The sequence below is a fragment of the Lynx rufus genome, unplaced genomic scaffold (genome assembly GCF_022079265.1).
Source record: "Lynx rufus isolate CCGP_SWC_20201006 ecotype Redwood Valley unplaced genomic scaffold, mLynRuf1.p SCAF_4, whole genome shotgun sequence".
NCBI lineage: Eukaryota > Metazoa > Chordata > Mammalia > Carnivora > Felidae > Lynx > Lynx rufus.
The window spans coordinates 146,387,138-146,403,179 of NW_025814856.1; the positions used below are offsets into that span (position 1 = coordinate 146,387,138).

At 43.2% G+C, this 16,042-nt stretch overlaps 1 protein-coding gene across 1 annotated transcript; it reads left to right on the top strand.

Moving 5' to 3' along the window:
* Positions 1–13,723: 13,723 nt before the first annotated feature.
* On the top strand, positions 13,724–15,563 carry SMKR1 (small lysine rich protein 1). Its single transcript, XM_047095249.1, has 2 exons — positions 13,724–13,762; positions 15,369–15,563. Exons 1-2 carry the CDS (start codon positions 13,724–13,726, stop codon positions 15,561–15,563), a joined length of 234 nt encoding a protein of 77 aa, XP_046951205.1.
* Positions 15,564–16,042: the final 479 nt, after the last annotated feature.

Below are 16,042 nucleotides of genomic sequence, written 5' to 3' on the forward strand. Positions count from 1 at the left end.
ACTGGAGTTAAAAATTGGTCTTTAATTCTTCAAGACAAAAGAACCTTAAATGGATATAAGAAAGGAATAATACATGAAGAGGATGAACATATAAAATCTTGTGTAGTGTTCCCTGGGGGTAGACTAATACAAACAACTGCAAAATCTCAGTGACTTATGACAGACCCTTATTTCTTGTTCCTGGGTCTAGGGATCAGCTGCAGCTCTGCTTGACTCTTCTCATCCTGGCAGGAAGCTGGCATGGAATAGCTCCTACCTGGGAGTACTATTCTCATGCTAAAGGGCAGAAGGAAGCACCAAACCATACTATGCAAGGACCTGGAGGGTGCCTAAAGCTTGTGCTTGGATGTGGCATAAGTCAAGTTGCTCACATTCCACTGGCAAAAAACAATTCACATGGACAAGCCTAACATTGGGCCAGAGAAGTATATTCTACCTACAAGAAGGCAGTTGCAACCAGACATATGGGTAGATAGTCACAGCAGCTTCTCAGTGAGCTCTTGAGATCGGTGGTAGGGCTTTCTTAGAGATTCTTGAGAATTTCAACAGCGTTCCAGTGAGCATTTGAAACCACCCATTTCAGTGCTTTATGCTGATATTTTCAGTTGTGACTTTCTTGACGTTTTGTGTCCGTAGTTCCCCCCGTTCTTCCACCTACCAGTAATCTTTGTTATATAAAGACAGTTCTCTAAATGAGTGTTTTGATGGTTTCTGTTTCTCCCACATGTAGTTGTGGTGAGTTTAAATTCTTTCCTTGAGGCCTTAAGATGACCCACATTTATGATAAAACTAGCTGAGACTAAAAATGCAGCTATGGTTCTGGAACAAAAATGACACTGGTTCATACAACAGACTCATGACCTTGATCTCAAAAATACTATTAATTTTTTAAAATTTATTTTGAGAGAGAGAGAGCACGTGCACAAGTCGGGGAGGGGCAGAGAGAGCCTGGCTCTACACTGTCAGTGTGGAACGCAGTGCATGGCTTGAACCCATGAACCATGAGATCATGACCTAAGCTGTACCAGGAGTTGAACGCTTAACAGCTGGCCCACCCAGGTGCCCCTCAATGCTATTATTGATGAGATAAGTAACCACCTTAACATTCAGGCCAGGTCAAGTATGAATTTTGCAGCACTTTGGCACTCTGAGAAGCTAGGTGCTAAGTGTGTTTAGGGTGATTTACAGAGGCAAAGAAAGTCCTGTCACTGTTCCAGAAACACTGGGCATGGCCAATTAACATCTGCTCTACCTATAATTCCAAGCCAAACTTTTCTGTAATGGTATGATAAAATGTTTTGTGTAATAAAAATGTTTTGCAAAATATTATGGAATTTATAAACAACTTTTGTGAAAATTCCAGTAGGTTTTAGAGCAGCCACTACTCTTCTTACATGTATTTAATACTAATACATATTTTATAATGCATATTTTATATGATGCTTTTTAACATGAGAGACCTCAAAAATACATTTTAGAGTAAAAATGTCTACAGCATGATTTTATTATCTGTACATAAAGGAAATTTTTTGTTTGCCTTTGGGCCTCTTGTTTTCCCATTTTCTGTCAACCAAAAAAAAAAAAAAAGAATATAGTAATAGTGAAGAAAATTAACTCCCTAATCTCACCACTCAACGATGAGCTATTTATATGGTGGCAGTATGCAAATACTTTTGGAAAGGTTGGCATGGGGAAGTCCTAATTGGTGATTTTGGGAAAACATATGAGTAACCTTATTTTACTTGTTTTTTCCAACTAATGAGTTTTCAGTAGGCTTGTATTCCTTCAGAAGTCCTGGTGTGGAATGTTGATAGAAGGTAAGTCCTGAGTACCTTATATCTCCAGACACCTTTTCCAAGTGAATGCATTTTCTAAATGTTTGACTATTCTAATGTTATCCTTAAAATGTTAAGCCTCGGGGCGCCTGGGTGGCTCAGTCGGTTAAGCGGCCAACTTCGGCTCGGGTCACGATCTCACACTCCGTGAGTTCGAGCCCCGTGTCGGGCTCTGTGCTGACCGCTCAGAGCCTGGAGCCTGTTTCATATTCTGTGTCTCCCTCTCTCTCTGACCCTCCCCCGTTCATGCTCTGTCTCTCTCTGTCTCAAAAATAAATAAACGTTAAAAAAAAATTTTTTTTTTAAATGTTAAGCCTCAATATTTGGAAAATTTTCTATGGAAATGTATTCTTTTTTTTTTAATGTTTATTTATTTCTGAGATAGAGACAGTGAGAGCAGAGGAGGGGCAGAGAGAGGGGGAAACACAGAAGTCGAAGCAGGTTCCATGCACTGAACTGTCAGCACAGAGCCCGTTGCAGGGCTCGAACTCACGCACCATGAGATAACCTGAGCTGAAGTCAGATGCTTAACCGATTGAGCCACCCAAGCGCCCCTGGAAATGTATTCTTAAGTAGAAAGGGATCAGAGATCATCTAGGACAATGTCCATCCAATGCAAGAATTTTGATTGGTATCCCCTATGCATTTCACGTTTATCTAGTCTCAATATTTTCACAAACAGGAATCTCACTACGTCATGGTTTCAGTAGTAATAACTGAAATGTCTACAACAGAATTAACTACCTCAATACAATCAACTTATGGTATTACATGAGCCAGAAGAAACATGAATACATCTGTGGAATCCATACTAACACTAGCTATTAATTGTACTTTTCTTCTCCCGTGTATTCGTTTCCTAGGGCTGCTGTAACAAGTTACCAGGGCGTGAAACACGAAATTGATTCTCTGACAGTTCCATGTGCCAGAAGTCTGAAATCAGGGGGTCAGCCGGACTCCCTCCCTCCAAAGGCTCTTATTGTTTCCTTGCCTCTTCTAGTTTCTGGCAGCTCCAGGCATTCCCTGGCCTGTGGCATGTCACTCCAGTTTCTGTCTCCATGGTCACATTGCTTCTTCCTTCTCAAAAGTCCCTCTGCCTCTCTCCTCCAAGGATACCTCTGACTAAATTTAAGGCCCATCAGGATAATCCAAGATAAGCTTCCTTTCTCAAGATCCTTCATTACATCTTTGCCATATAAGGTAATATTCACTCTTTTACTATAAGGTAGTATTCACAGAGGTTTCAAGGATAAGGACACAGACATATCTTTTGGGAGGCCACCATTCAACCTCCTATACCCACTAACACTCATGAGACACGTAGCAGCAAAATTGATTAATTTACTCTTCCTTTTCTATCATTATTAGAGGTGTAAGGCAAGACCTGAGGAAAATTATTTTTATTTGAAAAATGCTTACAGCTATTGATGTAGTCAAAGAAGATTGAAGTATAGAAAGTTGCAAGCTTAGGTAGAGGATAGGACATGAGGAAGCAGGTGTAAAATTGAAGAATACGTTTAGGTATTTATTGGTGTTTTTGTTAAGAAGATACATGTAAAAGGGTCAAGTAATTTTTCAGAGTACACAATGAAAAATATAACATCCCACCCCAGATCCCTACCTCGTTTCCCAGAAGTAATCAGTATATTATTTTTCTATTTTTTTATCCTTTCAGAAAAGTCCCGTGGTAATACCCGTCTCTTCCCCACAACAGTTTTAATCCTCTAGATCATGGGAGCACAACATATTCTGTTCTGTACTTGCTTCTCTCATATTTATTCCAGAGACCTATATTTCCCTATTAATATTGTCTTTAATAACTGTAACTTCAATATATCTAATAATGAAATCATTCTTCCCTAACACTGCTTTTTAAAGTATGTTTCAGCTAAGAAGAAAGGGTAAATGTATGTGTGTGTGCACACACACATGCATCCATATTTGTGTGTGGTGGGGAGGATGAGGTTAAGGGAAATTTACTCAGTTCTCATAGCAATAGCTCAAAGCAACTTGAAATATAACTTCTGACCAGCAGTTCCTCTGGCCATTCAGACTCCCAGATCCTATAAATGTAATGAGATTGTGCCTGAGTGGGCTATGGGGAGGTTTTCAGGCTGTTTGCTCCTTTAGTAATTAGCCAGATTTAAATTTCAAAAAGCAAGTATTTAAAATGTTTACTTGTACATGTTTTATAGGAAATAACCAAAGTCTTTCTGAGGAACCACAAGAGTACAAAAGTCATCCCATCTCTGCTCAAACACCTTTGGTGACAGTGACTTCCTTACTAAATATGACAATACCATCTGTCCCCTTGCCTCCAAAAGGAAACATTAGTTTGAACATTCTGTAACTTTTTGTTCAAATGCTTAATGGAGTTGGCAGGACAAAGATCCTCCATGTGGACGCCTGTGAAAATATGTCTTCATGGTAAGATGTGAGATATTTTACCCAGAAAGGCCATACGGCATAATGGCTCAGACTGAGGGTGCTGAACCCGACTTGATGAGATATTATATACAGGCTCTGCATCCAGTAACTGAGTGAAGAGCGACAAGTTATTTCATCTCTCTCTGCCTCAGATTCCCCATCTGTAAAATAGGGATAATACTACTGCCTATCTTCTAGAATTGTAAGGATTAAATAAGTCAGTGCGCATATAGTGCTTAGAATAATGCTTGCTAAGGGTGCCTAGGTGGCTCAGTTGATTGTCTTGATTTTGGCTCAGGTAGGATCCCAGGGTTGTGAGATAGAGCCCCGTGTTGGGCTCCTCATTCCCCTCCCTATCAAAGAATCCCTCAGCAAGAATAATTAATAGCCTTTTAATCCTCTAGATCAGGGATCAGCAAACTATAGCCCATTGGCCAAATCTGGCCCACTAACAGATTTTATTCAGCCCATGAGCTAAGAATGGTTTTTACATTCTTAAATCGTTGGGGGAAAAAAAATCCATAGGAGAAAAATATTTTATGACACATGAAAATTCTATGAAATTCAAATTTCAGTTTCCATAATAGTTTTATTGGAATACAGCCATGCTCCCTCGTTTACATGTTGTCTATAAATGCTTCCATTCTACATCAGCAGAGTAGTTGCAAAAGAGGACAGAAGGCCTGTAAAGCCTAAAATAGTTACTGAGTTTGCTGACCCCTACTCTGGATAATTTTGTCTCCTGAATCTGCTCCAGCTGGTCTTTACTGTACCCCAAGGTTCTCACTGCTGGGACCCTAGCGGCTGACCAGAGGAAATAACCTACAAAGAATTTTTTTTTTCCTGTAACTTCCTCTTCAATATTATGGCTATAAAGGATGAAGTGAATGCAGTGCTATACTGTTGAACTTAATGAGATAAAAAGAAAGGAGGAAGAGAGGGAGGGACTAGAGTAGAAAGTAGGAAATGGGAATTTTTAAATGTAACTTCTAAGAAAGATAATGATAGAATATTCTAAGTTTGGATGTTCTAAGAATGCATGCTTCAATTCTGGTAATGTTATTTTTTTTTAAAAGAACAGCACAGTTTGTATTACTATTTATAAAGAAGACATAAGGATATATATTCATAAACAGATAAAATGAGGTAGTGCTATTCTTTTAAGTTTTTTTTTTTTAATAATGTCTAGACCCAATAAGGGTCTCGAACTCACGACCCCAAGATCAAGAGTCACATGTTCTTCCGCCTGAGCAAGCCAGATACCTCAGTAGTGCTATTGTAATGTGAATTTGAATGGTGATCTTAATTTAACTCGTCTTCCAATTTACACAGGAAGATTTGTTCAGTTCTTACAGAAGAAACACATCTATCTTAAGTCCTAATCATGAAATGATTCTTAAGTGGGCTGGTATTTAAGAAAAATACATATGTTGTCAATGACTTTTTTTATTCTAAGAGCAGCCTGCACTGTGTTATATAACAAAGTCTTTCAGCCACACACCTCGGCAGCCCTCCTCCCCTCCCTGCAGGTCAGTGCTAAGCCTTTCTCTGGTGCAAAAGCGGAACACCCATTTAGTCAATGGGAAATGGTGCTGCCATTGAAGTCGTTCTGATTATCACTAGACCATTCATTTTATTTTTTTTAATTTTTTTTTCAACGTTTTTTATTTATTTTTGGGACAGAGAGAGACAGAGCATGAACGGGGGAGGGGCAGAGAGAGAGGGAGACACAGAATCGGAAACAGGCTCCAGGCTCCGAGCCATCAGCCCAGAGCCCGACGCGGGGCTCGAACTCACGGACCGCGAGATCGTGACCTGGCTGAAGTCGGACGCTTAACCGACTGCGCCACCCAGGCGCCCCAAGACCATTCATTTTATGTCCTGCCTGTCCACTGGCATGCTTTTTTATTTTTCAGCTTATTAGGGTATAATTGACAAAACTGTAATATATTTAAAGTGTACAACGTGATGATTTGACACACATTGTGAAAGGGTTACCACAACTGAGTTAACACATTCATCACCTCACTTTTTGTGTGTGTGAGAACACTCAAGTTCCACTCTTAGCAATTTCCAATTATACAATATAGTATTATTGGCTGTAGTCACCATATTATACACTAGACCTCATTCATCTTACAACTGAATTTGTACCTTTTTACCAGCCTCTCCCCATTCCATTTTCCCTAACCTGGGAATAAATTTATGTCCTTTAAAGCAAGGCTTACTGGAGATGCTTTGAATTCACAAAGCTTTTTCACATTCATTCCATCATACCGCCTTCACAGCAACCCAAAGCAAGAAAGTGAAGCTCGGAGAATTGCTTAAAATTTGCATAACTTATAAGTAGTGAGGCCAAGTTTTGAACCCGCATCTTTTGGCCTCAAGCCCAGGGTGCCTTTCTGAATGATTTTAGTGTTTAATGTACCAGCTGGACGGATGGACATTGCTGGCTTTGACTCTGCTTGTGGGAACTTGGATAAGTTAGTTACTCTCTCTGACTTCATGCAAATTGGAGAACATAACAAACTATCACACTAGTTGTAGTGAAGCAATGATGCCATAATGTGTACAAAGTGCTCAGCAAGGTGCTGGACATCAGTGCTCCTTCACTGCTAACTATTATTTGCAATACGAAATGATGAAGGTCCTTTAAGGTCTAGTTTAGAATGATAAAAATGTGAAAGGGGGGATCCATAAAAGAATTTACAAAGGATGCTTGGCCCTTGGACTCATCACTGGAGACAGGAGTTAGTGATGACAAAGGGCGAGAGACTGGGAGAGTAGTGTTGCTACTGACAATGGAAATGGAGAGGCTGACAGAGGGAGAGATGCCCTAAATCCAGGGAATAGTGTGGCCTGAAGACTGGAGCTCAGATGGAGGCCATTCTTTCAGACGGTGGCAGTGTCATTCCAAGGCAGGTAGTCACTGACATTATCAGATGAGCCATCAGGTGAGGAGACACTGAGGAACAGCAGAGAACTAAGGACTGGACTTTGAAATCTGCCAACACTTGGAGTGCAGCAAGAGGCAGATAGACATGAGATGACTGAGGTCTGGATGAGCAAGGAGCATGACGCACATGTCAGAAGCAAGTGGGGAGACTTACCAGGAGTAGGGGAAGTGGGGAGCAACACTTAACTTAGGCTCAGACGTCAATGAGAGTAAGTCGCCCCGGTTGATAGAATGAAGGGGATAATACTTCCTACCGAATCATGACAATTTTTCCATTAGTGTCTCTCACTTCTGCAGCTTACAAAAAATGAGTCTAAGAAAGGTTGCTCGCTGTGGAGAACACAGACGTATATCGGGATGAACTCACAAGGTTGGCAGTGGAACTGCACCCACTGTAGCCTTCCTGACTCCCATTTGGGGCCTAAGAACCTTTTTCTCAGGCTTTTTCTCTCTTGGAACCTGTACCAGGCTCTATATGAACATTCCCCCCATGTTATTCTCACTTCAACCCTCAAAGGCTTTATCTCATTTTCCAAAACAGGTCATGGAGTCTTCGAGGACTTCTCCAAGGCCAAGCTCAAACAGAGGAATCGGCCCACCCCAAGGCCAGAACCACACCCGCCCCGCGCCCCTGCCCTGCCGGGTCAGGCCCCCCAGCGCGAGGCAGGGCTTCCGGGCACCAGGGGCCGTCGTCGCCGTCGCTCGAGGCGAAGTGACCCAGCCAGCCGCGCGCTCCCCGGAAGGCTGGCGCGCACTCCCGCCTGCTCGCTAGGACTGCCGGGTGAGGCCCCACGACCGGGCGCCAGGCCCCGGTGTCCTGGCAACAGGTAAACATTGAGCGCCCCGCCCCACGCGGCGCGCCGCGCCGGGTGTTCGTGCGCGCGGCCAGCAGGCGCCCGTGAGCCTGGTGCTCCCAGCCCGCGGGGCGTGCTCGCCGTGAGTCGCGCAGTCAGCGGCCTCCGTGCGGTGGGTCTCCAGGCTCCGCGTGGCGGCAGCTGGGTGGCTGGCTGCCCCCTGACCCCGCCGGGCTCCCCTGAGCGTCTGGGGCTCCTGAGAAGCGTGGCAAGGCCCCGGACCCGCGGAGGTTCGCTGTGGAGTGCGGAGGCAGCCCGGTGTGCGGCAGCGATGGGCGCGGGGGTGCCGCCTCCAAGTGATGCGGAGAACCGGGCTCTCTGTTTCAGGATTGGGAACCCATGCCACACTCACCTGCTCAACTGAGGAATTACCATGGTAATACACGTCTTATTTAAGTATAAGAGATACCGAGGCTCTCGCCAGGTTAGTTTAATACCGTTCTGCCTCATCGAGGCACGCTTTAGCAAGATTTGTTACCCGCGCCACGAGATTGGCGCCTTCGTCTCCTGTCGTTGGGGGTGGTGTCCAACCTAGTGATCTGAACACTTGGGGTATAAGGATGATGGGAAAGACGGGTTCCCCAGGTGGTCTGCGCGCGTCACAGGGGACAGCCAAGCAGAATCAGCCTGAGCCCTCTTTTTGTGAGGTTTCATTCTTTGGTTCTGTTGAGCCACTTTCGTAATCATATGTGTGGGCAATAAAGAGAGGCTGGTGCAGTGCTGTGAAACCCCAGGGTGCCAGTACGTGGCAACAGCGACTGGCCCATGCCCTTACCTCCTGCTGCCGCTGCCTTCTGGGGTCCCTTGCGGGATTCTTCTCTTCGGATTAAGAAGTAGAGAATGAGCCCTGGTGCGATCCAGACTGCCGGCTCTAAGGAGTGAGTCTCTCTTCCAACCCTAATTTGAGGAAAGACTTTGGAAGGAAACCTTTAGCAGAGGAAATGCTTGCATTTTATGCCTGGGAAGGCTTGCAACATCCTTAAACTTCTATCTCCCCTCCAAGTTGTTGGCTCACAGAGCTCCATCTTAAGCCAAACCACTCTGAAATGTTAAACCTTATTTCCCACTTCCTACTGGATCTCTCCACCAGAGAGCATTTCCCAACTGTGTTCAAAATCCAGCTCCTTTTTAACCGCTACCTTCTCTGCATTTTCCAATGGCATGTTGATTCTCCTGGCCTCAAACTCCTAAACATTACCGTTCATCAGCCCTCATCCAGTCATTTCGACCTGCTTCCCACTCTCTCTGCCATTGGTCAAGTCCTGCCCTCCTTACCACCTACCTGGATTCCAGCAGCAGTTCACTACCTCTGTCCCAGGGCTCTCCATCTCTTTTGGATGCCAGGTTGATGGTCCCAGAATGGCTGTGACCTTGTAACCCCCACCCCACGTCCTCAGGAATTTCTACTGTCTGCTCAACTAAGTACTGCTCAGAGTTCGGGGTAAAAAGGCCTCAACCTCTTGAGCTCTATTTGCCATATTCTCTGCTTTAACCAAAACAGAAAACACATTCCACACTAGACTCACATTCTTTTCGAAGCCTCCTGCCCCATCTCAAGCTACAGATCTACTTTTCTCCAAGATGGACCCTCCTGCTGCCGTATTGCCCCCTAAGTATCTATGACCCTCTATGCCTCACAGAGCTTCACCTATTTCACCTTGGAAAGCCTCACTCCTCACCCCCATTTGACTGTAGTATAGAAAGGTGTTTGGTAAATCTGTGTTCCTTCTACTTCATTGCATAGTAAAAGCACTAAATAGATGTCTTTTTTAAAATTAATTTCTTTTTTTAAATTTTTTTAACGTTTATTTATTTTTGAGAGACAGAGCATGAGCAGGGAAGGGTCAGAGAGAAAGGGAGACGCAGAAAGCAGGCTCCACGCTCTGAGCCACCAGCACAGAGCCCGACGCGGGGCACGAACTCACAAACCGTGAGATCATGACCTGAGCCGAAGTCGGGCGCTCAACCGACTGAGCCACCCAGGCGCCCCTAAATAGATGTCTTTTGATTTAAATTGTGTCATCCCCCGGGTTACTTTGCAAGGTTGGTATTGTCATTTTCTTTCAGAGCCCAGGGAACTGAAGCAAAAACGGTTCAATAAAGCCATTTAAGCTAATGGATTTCCACTGCTCCTCAGATAAAGGTTAAACACTGTAGCTTCAAAGGCCTGCAGGCCAGAGTTGCACATTGCCTACCTCTCCAGCCTAAATTCCTCTCACTTGGCGCCCCCCATCATGGTTGCTTATAGGCCAGCCACACTGACCTTTTTTGTGAGGTCCCTTCAGTTTGGCATGTGCCCTCCAACCTCAAAGTCTTTGCACAGGCTGTTTGGGAAGTCCCTGCCCCTCAGCCCACAGGCGGCTCTTCAGGAACCCTTCATGTCCCACATTGGGTCACACCCTGCCCAATCTGTGTCAGCGGAATGCCAGATAACCTGGCCTCTCCTTCACGGGAGAGGGAGTGAACGTGTTTGTAATTTCTCCCTCACTGGAGAGTAAGCCTCATGAAGACAGGAGCCCAGAACTGCAGGTCCTGGTGTTCAGTAGATATTTGTTAAATATTTGTCGAATGAACGAAGGAGCCCCTCTTAAAATTCAGAAAAGCAGCTATCTACGTTTGCTTTCTAAATCCTAGGACTGTATTACATCTGAGTTGCAATTTATTCACTCGGCAAGTATCTGTTTGTCCCAGACATTGGTCTAGGCCCTGGGAATTCAAGTGGTGACCTCATAGACAAACCTCTGGTTAGGAGACAAACAATAAATAAACAAAATAGCCCTATGACATAGTGGAGTGTGCTTGGGGTAGGGAGCTAGAAAGTGACAGTGCTGATGGGGAGGCTGGGAACCACCTGTATCCCCTCCCTGCTTGCCTTGGACAGTCCCAGTTTATGTTTGTTGAAGTATCTTGGTTTGGGCAAGAAATTATATGGTCACCCTAGTTATAGATAGAATATAGATACAGCATCTGAGAGGTTTTTCTAGAGAGGTGATATCTGAGCAGAGCCCCACACGAAGAGAAGTAACAGGGCGGGATCAGGGGGATCAGGGAGGATCGGGGCAGGTTAGGGAACTAGAAGGAGGGCCAGTGTGGCTGGAGCCAAGTGGTCTTCATTAAGCAGTTTGGAGAGTTTCAAGTCACGAGTTATGTGTTTTGCGACTGGGAACAACCAAGGGCCATGGAGTTGTATTAAGCCAACCCAACCAGCTGAGAAACTGAAAGTTTTCACTCGCTTACAATAATTTCTTAACAGATTTACTGAGGTATAAGTGATGCACAGTGAACTGCACATATTTTAATGTACAATTTGATCAGTTTGGCATCTGTCGCTCCCATTGAGCCATCACCACAATCAAGATGACAAGCATGTTGATCACCCCCGAAAGTCTCCTTGTGCTCCTCTGTAATCAGCCCTTTACTCATTAAAAAAAAAAAAAAAAAAAAGTGTATTTATTTATTTTGAGAGAGAGAGAAAGCCAGAGAGGGGCAGAGAGAAAGGGAGAGAGAGAGAATCCCAAGCACTGACAGTGCAGAGCCCTATGGTGAGCTCAATCCCACGACCATGAGATTATGACCTGAGCCAAAATCGAGTCGGATGCTCAACTGATTGAGCCACCCAGATGCCCCCAATTTTTAAAAAAAATTTTCATGTTTATTTATTTTTGAGAGAGAGAGAGCATGAGTAGGGGAGGGGCAGAGAGAGAGGGAGACACAGAATCCAAAGCAGGTTCCAGCCTCTGAGCTGTCAGCACAGAGCCTGGTGCGGGGCTTGAACTCATAAACCATGAGATCATGACCTTGAGCTGAAGTCGGACACTTAACCAACTGAGCCACGCAGGCACCCACCAAGATTTTATTTTTTAAGTAATACCTATACCCAACGTGGGGCTTGAACCCACAGCTCTGAGATCAAGAGTCAAACGCTCCACCGACTGAGCCAATCAATTCCTTTTAAATTCACTCATGTTGTAGCATGCGTCAATGGTTAATCCTTTTTATTGCTGGGTGGTATTCCAGTGTATGGTTATACCCAGTTTGTTTATCCATTCACTCACTAATGGACTTCTGAGCTGTGTTCAGTTTTTAGCTATCACAGATAAAGTTACTATGTACATTCCATGTACAAGTCTTAGAATGGATATGCACTTTGATTTCTTTTGGTAAATACTTTGCAGTGGAATGCCTGGATCCATTCCATCCATCCGTGGCTGGATGAGCGTGTACTGATATCTCATTGGGGTTTTAATTGCATTTCCCTAGTGACTTAGTGTTGAGTACCTTTTCATGTGTTTATCAGCCATTTGTATATCTTCTTTGGGGAAGTGTCTGTTCAGATCTGTTGGCCATGTTTTGGGGCTGGTTTTTTTTTTTTTTTTTTTTTACTGTGTTTCACGAGTCCTTTATTCTCGATGTAAGGGCTTGATCAGATATGTGATTTGCAAATATTTTCTCCCAGTCTGTGGCTTAGCTTTTCATTTTCTTAACAATATCTTTTGAAGAACACAAGTTTTTAATTTTGATGGTGACTCTATCAATTTGTTCTTCTATGGATCGTGCTTTGATGTCATATCCAGGAAATTTTTGCCTAACCAAAGGTCATAAAGGTTTTCCCCTGTATTTTCTTCTAGGACATTTTGCTTTTTGGTTTTAAGTGTATGAGCCATTTTGAGTTAATTTTTGTATATGGTAAAAACATTGGATTAAGGTTCTTTTTTTTTTTTTTTTTTGCAAATGGATATTCATTGTTCCAGCCCCACTTGTGGAAAAAATTATCGTTGTGGGATCATTGAGCACGACGGTCAAGAAAGAATTCTTGAGACATTTTAGGTGCAACTTAGTAAGTTTACTTAAGTAGCATGGAGACAGGACCCTTAGGCAGGAAGAGCTGCGCTTTTCCTGAATGAAGTTGGTGGTTATATGCTTAGTGCTCCAACAGGAGGGTATGTGCAGAGAGTATTAGATCGTAAATGTTTTCTTCAAATTCTACGTGTAAAACTACTTTCGCAAGATTTCTCTTGTGTGCATCATTCAGCTTGATATTAACTCTTGGTGAGATTCCCAGGCAGTCATGAGACCCTTTAAAAATGTAGCAACCATTAAAAAAAAAAAAAAGAATAGAGCAACCAGTGTGTATTTGATCCTTATCAGAACTATGCAGGCTATAGGTCAGCCTTCTGGGCTAAAGAACATTTTTCTGCATCTGTCTCTCATCAATTGTCCTTGTCCTATTGAATTGCTTTCGCACTTTTGTCGAAAACTAGTTGTTCATATATGTGTGGACCTATTTTTGGTCTCTTTATTATTTTCCATTGATCTGTGTGTCTATCTTGACACTAATCCCATACTGTCTGGATACTGTAGCTTTATAATAATTCTTGAAACAAGGTAGAATTAGTCCTTCAGCTTTGTTTTTTCAAAGTCCTTTGCGTTTCCATATGAATCTTAGAGTCAGTTAGCCAATTTCTACAGAGAGACGAGAACTTTGAATGAACATATCAAACCTTTGTGTGAGTTTTAGTCATCAAACCACTTTAGAGATTAAAACACATTTTTTTTTGTCAGTTATTCCAGGTAAGTCGTATGGTTGACATGCAAAAAAGTGTAAAATCATCAAGAAAGCCAAGACTCAGAATTTTTAGGAGCTTATGGCAATGTGCATCCTACACCCCCAGGGGATGTTTTACCAGGAGGTACTGTTATCATATGGGTTTTCATATTGTTGTTGTTGTTGTTGTTGTTTTTAATTTGGATTTCCACCTGAAAGCCAGGCCACTGTGTTGCAAGATACTTCTCATCTTCGTTCCTGGGTTTTCTATCTAGGAGTGTATTCCGTTTCACTTAACAAAAATGTATTTTAGTGTTTTTTAACACATTGCCTGTGTTCCTCCTTGTTTAGCCTGGGACATTTTTAGAGTGAGATGCTATCAACATAACATCTATTTTATACAAACATTTAGCCCTCGCGGATGTTCTTGATAACTTACACTCTCCCTTCCCTTGTCTAGAAGAGTCACTTTCTAAATAATATACTCCCTCCTGTTCTTTTATGTATGGGTGGGTCATAGGACATGAGGAGTCAACTCAGCTTTGTGTGGCTGTAGCAAAACTTCAGACAGTTTATTCCCAGATTAGGATGGGATCCATTCCTCTTCCCAAAAGGCACCGGCCTGGCACTGTAGTCATGGCAAGAGCACAGGTGCTGGGCTGCTGGCCACTGGTTTGCAGTGTGGCCTTGTTGAGCCTCCACTTTTCCATTTTGAAGACATAAATAATGTCTCTCTCCGTCAAAATACAGCTCAGGGGGTTAGTGGTGATAAAGTGATGGGAACAATCACTTATTGTTTCCTTGAAGTCAGACGCTGCGTTAAGCGCCTTACATTCATGTCTCCGCCCTCACGACTACTTAATGAGGTCAAGACTACAACATGAGAAATGCCAAGCAAAATGTGTGTTTGCGTCCCGATTAGCTAATACTTTTAATTACATTTTTATCACGAAAGATTGTATGCATACACAAAAATAGAATAGTAAAGTGATTCCCCACATATCCATTTCTCGGACTCAAAAATTGTCAGGATTTTGCCACATTGGCTTCATCTGGCCTTCTGTGGGGTGGGGTGCAAGGGGGAGCTGCAGTATTTTTATTTTAAAAAAGTTGTTTTTAATGTTTATTTATTTATTTTTGAGAGACAGCGAGCGAGCAAGCAGGGGAAGGGCAGAGAGAGAGGGAGACAGAATCCCTGTGCTGACAGCACAGAGCCTGACGCAGGGCTCGAACCCAGAAACCATGAGATCATGGCCTGAGCCGAAACCAAGAGCTGGATGCTTAACTCACTGAGCCACCTGGGCACCCCCGGAGCTGCAGTATTTTAAAGCACATCTGAGGCCGCCTTTCATTTCATTTCCACAGATTTTAGTGTGCATCACTGAAATGTGTAAACATTTTCTTCCATGACCCAATAGAAGCCATTATCACACCTAACAGAATAATTCCTTGAGATTACCAAATTTCCCTGATTGCCTAAAAATATCTTTTTATAATGTGTTCAAATCAATGCAGACAAGGGCCCCCTGTTTGTTACATTGGGTTGGGCCTCTTTTTATTCCGGGTGCTTCACTTGTTGAATTCGATTGCATGTGACTTCTCCTCCCACTCCCAGCAAAAGTCTTTATTATTGGTACAGTTTTTTCCTTTCATGAGCCCCCCCCCCCTTTCAGTTCAATAAGAAATATTGAAAATTATGTCAAGGTTATAAAAACTAATTTATGCCCTGTGAATATACTTGTCTTTGAAAGCCAGGTAAAGGGAAACAAGGAAAAGGCCCGGACAAATCTCGCGGGAAGAAACAGAAGAAACCGGAAGTGGACATTCTCAGCCCAGCTGCCATGCTGAACCTCTACTACATCGCCCACAACGTTGCCGACTGCCTGCACCTGCGAGGCTTCCGTTGGCCCGGTGCTCCCAAATCAAAGGGGAAAAACAAGACTTAATGGCGTTCCACAGAGAGCAGAACTTGGGGAAGAGAAATCGGGAAAATACAACTACTGCAAGCAAAATAGACTTTACCGAAGACAACTTGAGACGCAAGCTAAGTGTGCTTTTCTATGGTAATTAATGATAAAGAAGTGCATTTGACTTCCCAGCTAAATGCAGCTACAGTAAGCCAATTTGGTTTTTCAGAAGAAGGGGGAAAAAAGTCTGAGTAGTTCCTACTCAGGAGTTGCGTGGTGGAATTGATAGGATTTTTCAAATTATAATTCTGGGTCAGAATTAAACCTGTTCTCAAAAGGCAGTTCTGGCTCGCATGAATTGTTTTCGTTTGCCAAACAGGGTTTGTTATTTAGAAAAGGCGTGGCAAAAAGCAGAGGATTTGCTTATGAACGTCCCTCTCGTGGGCACTCTTTCCCCATCTTTTTCAGGAAAAATAAGAAATACTTCGTTTCTATAATTTTCTTCTCAGCCATCTGAC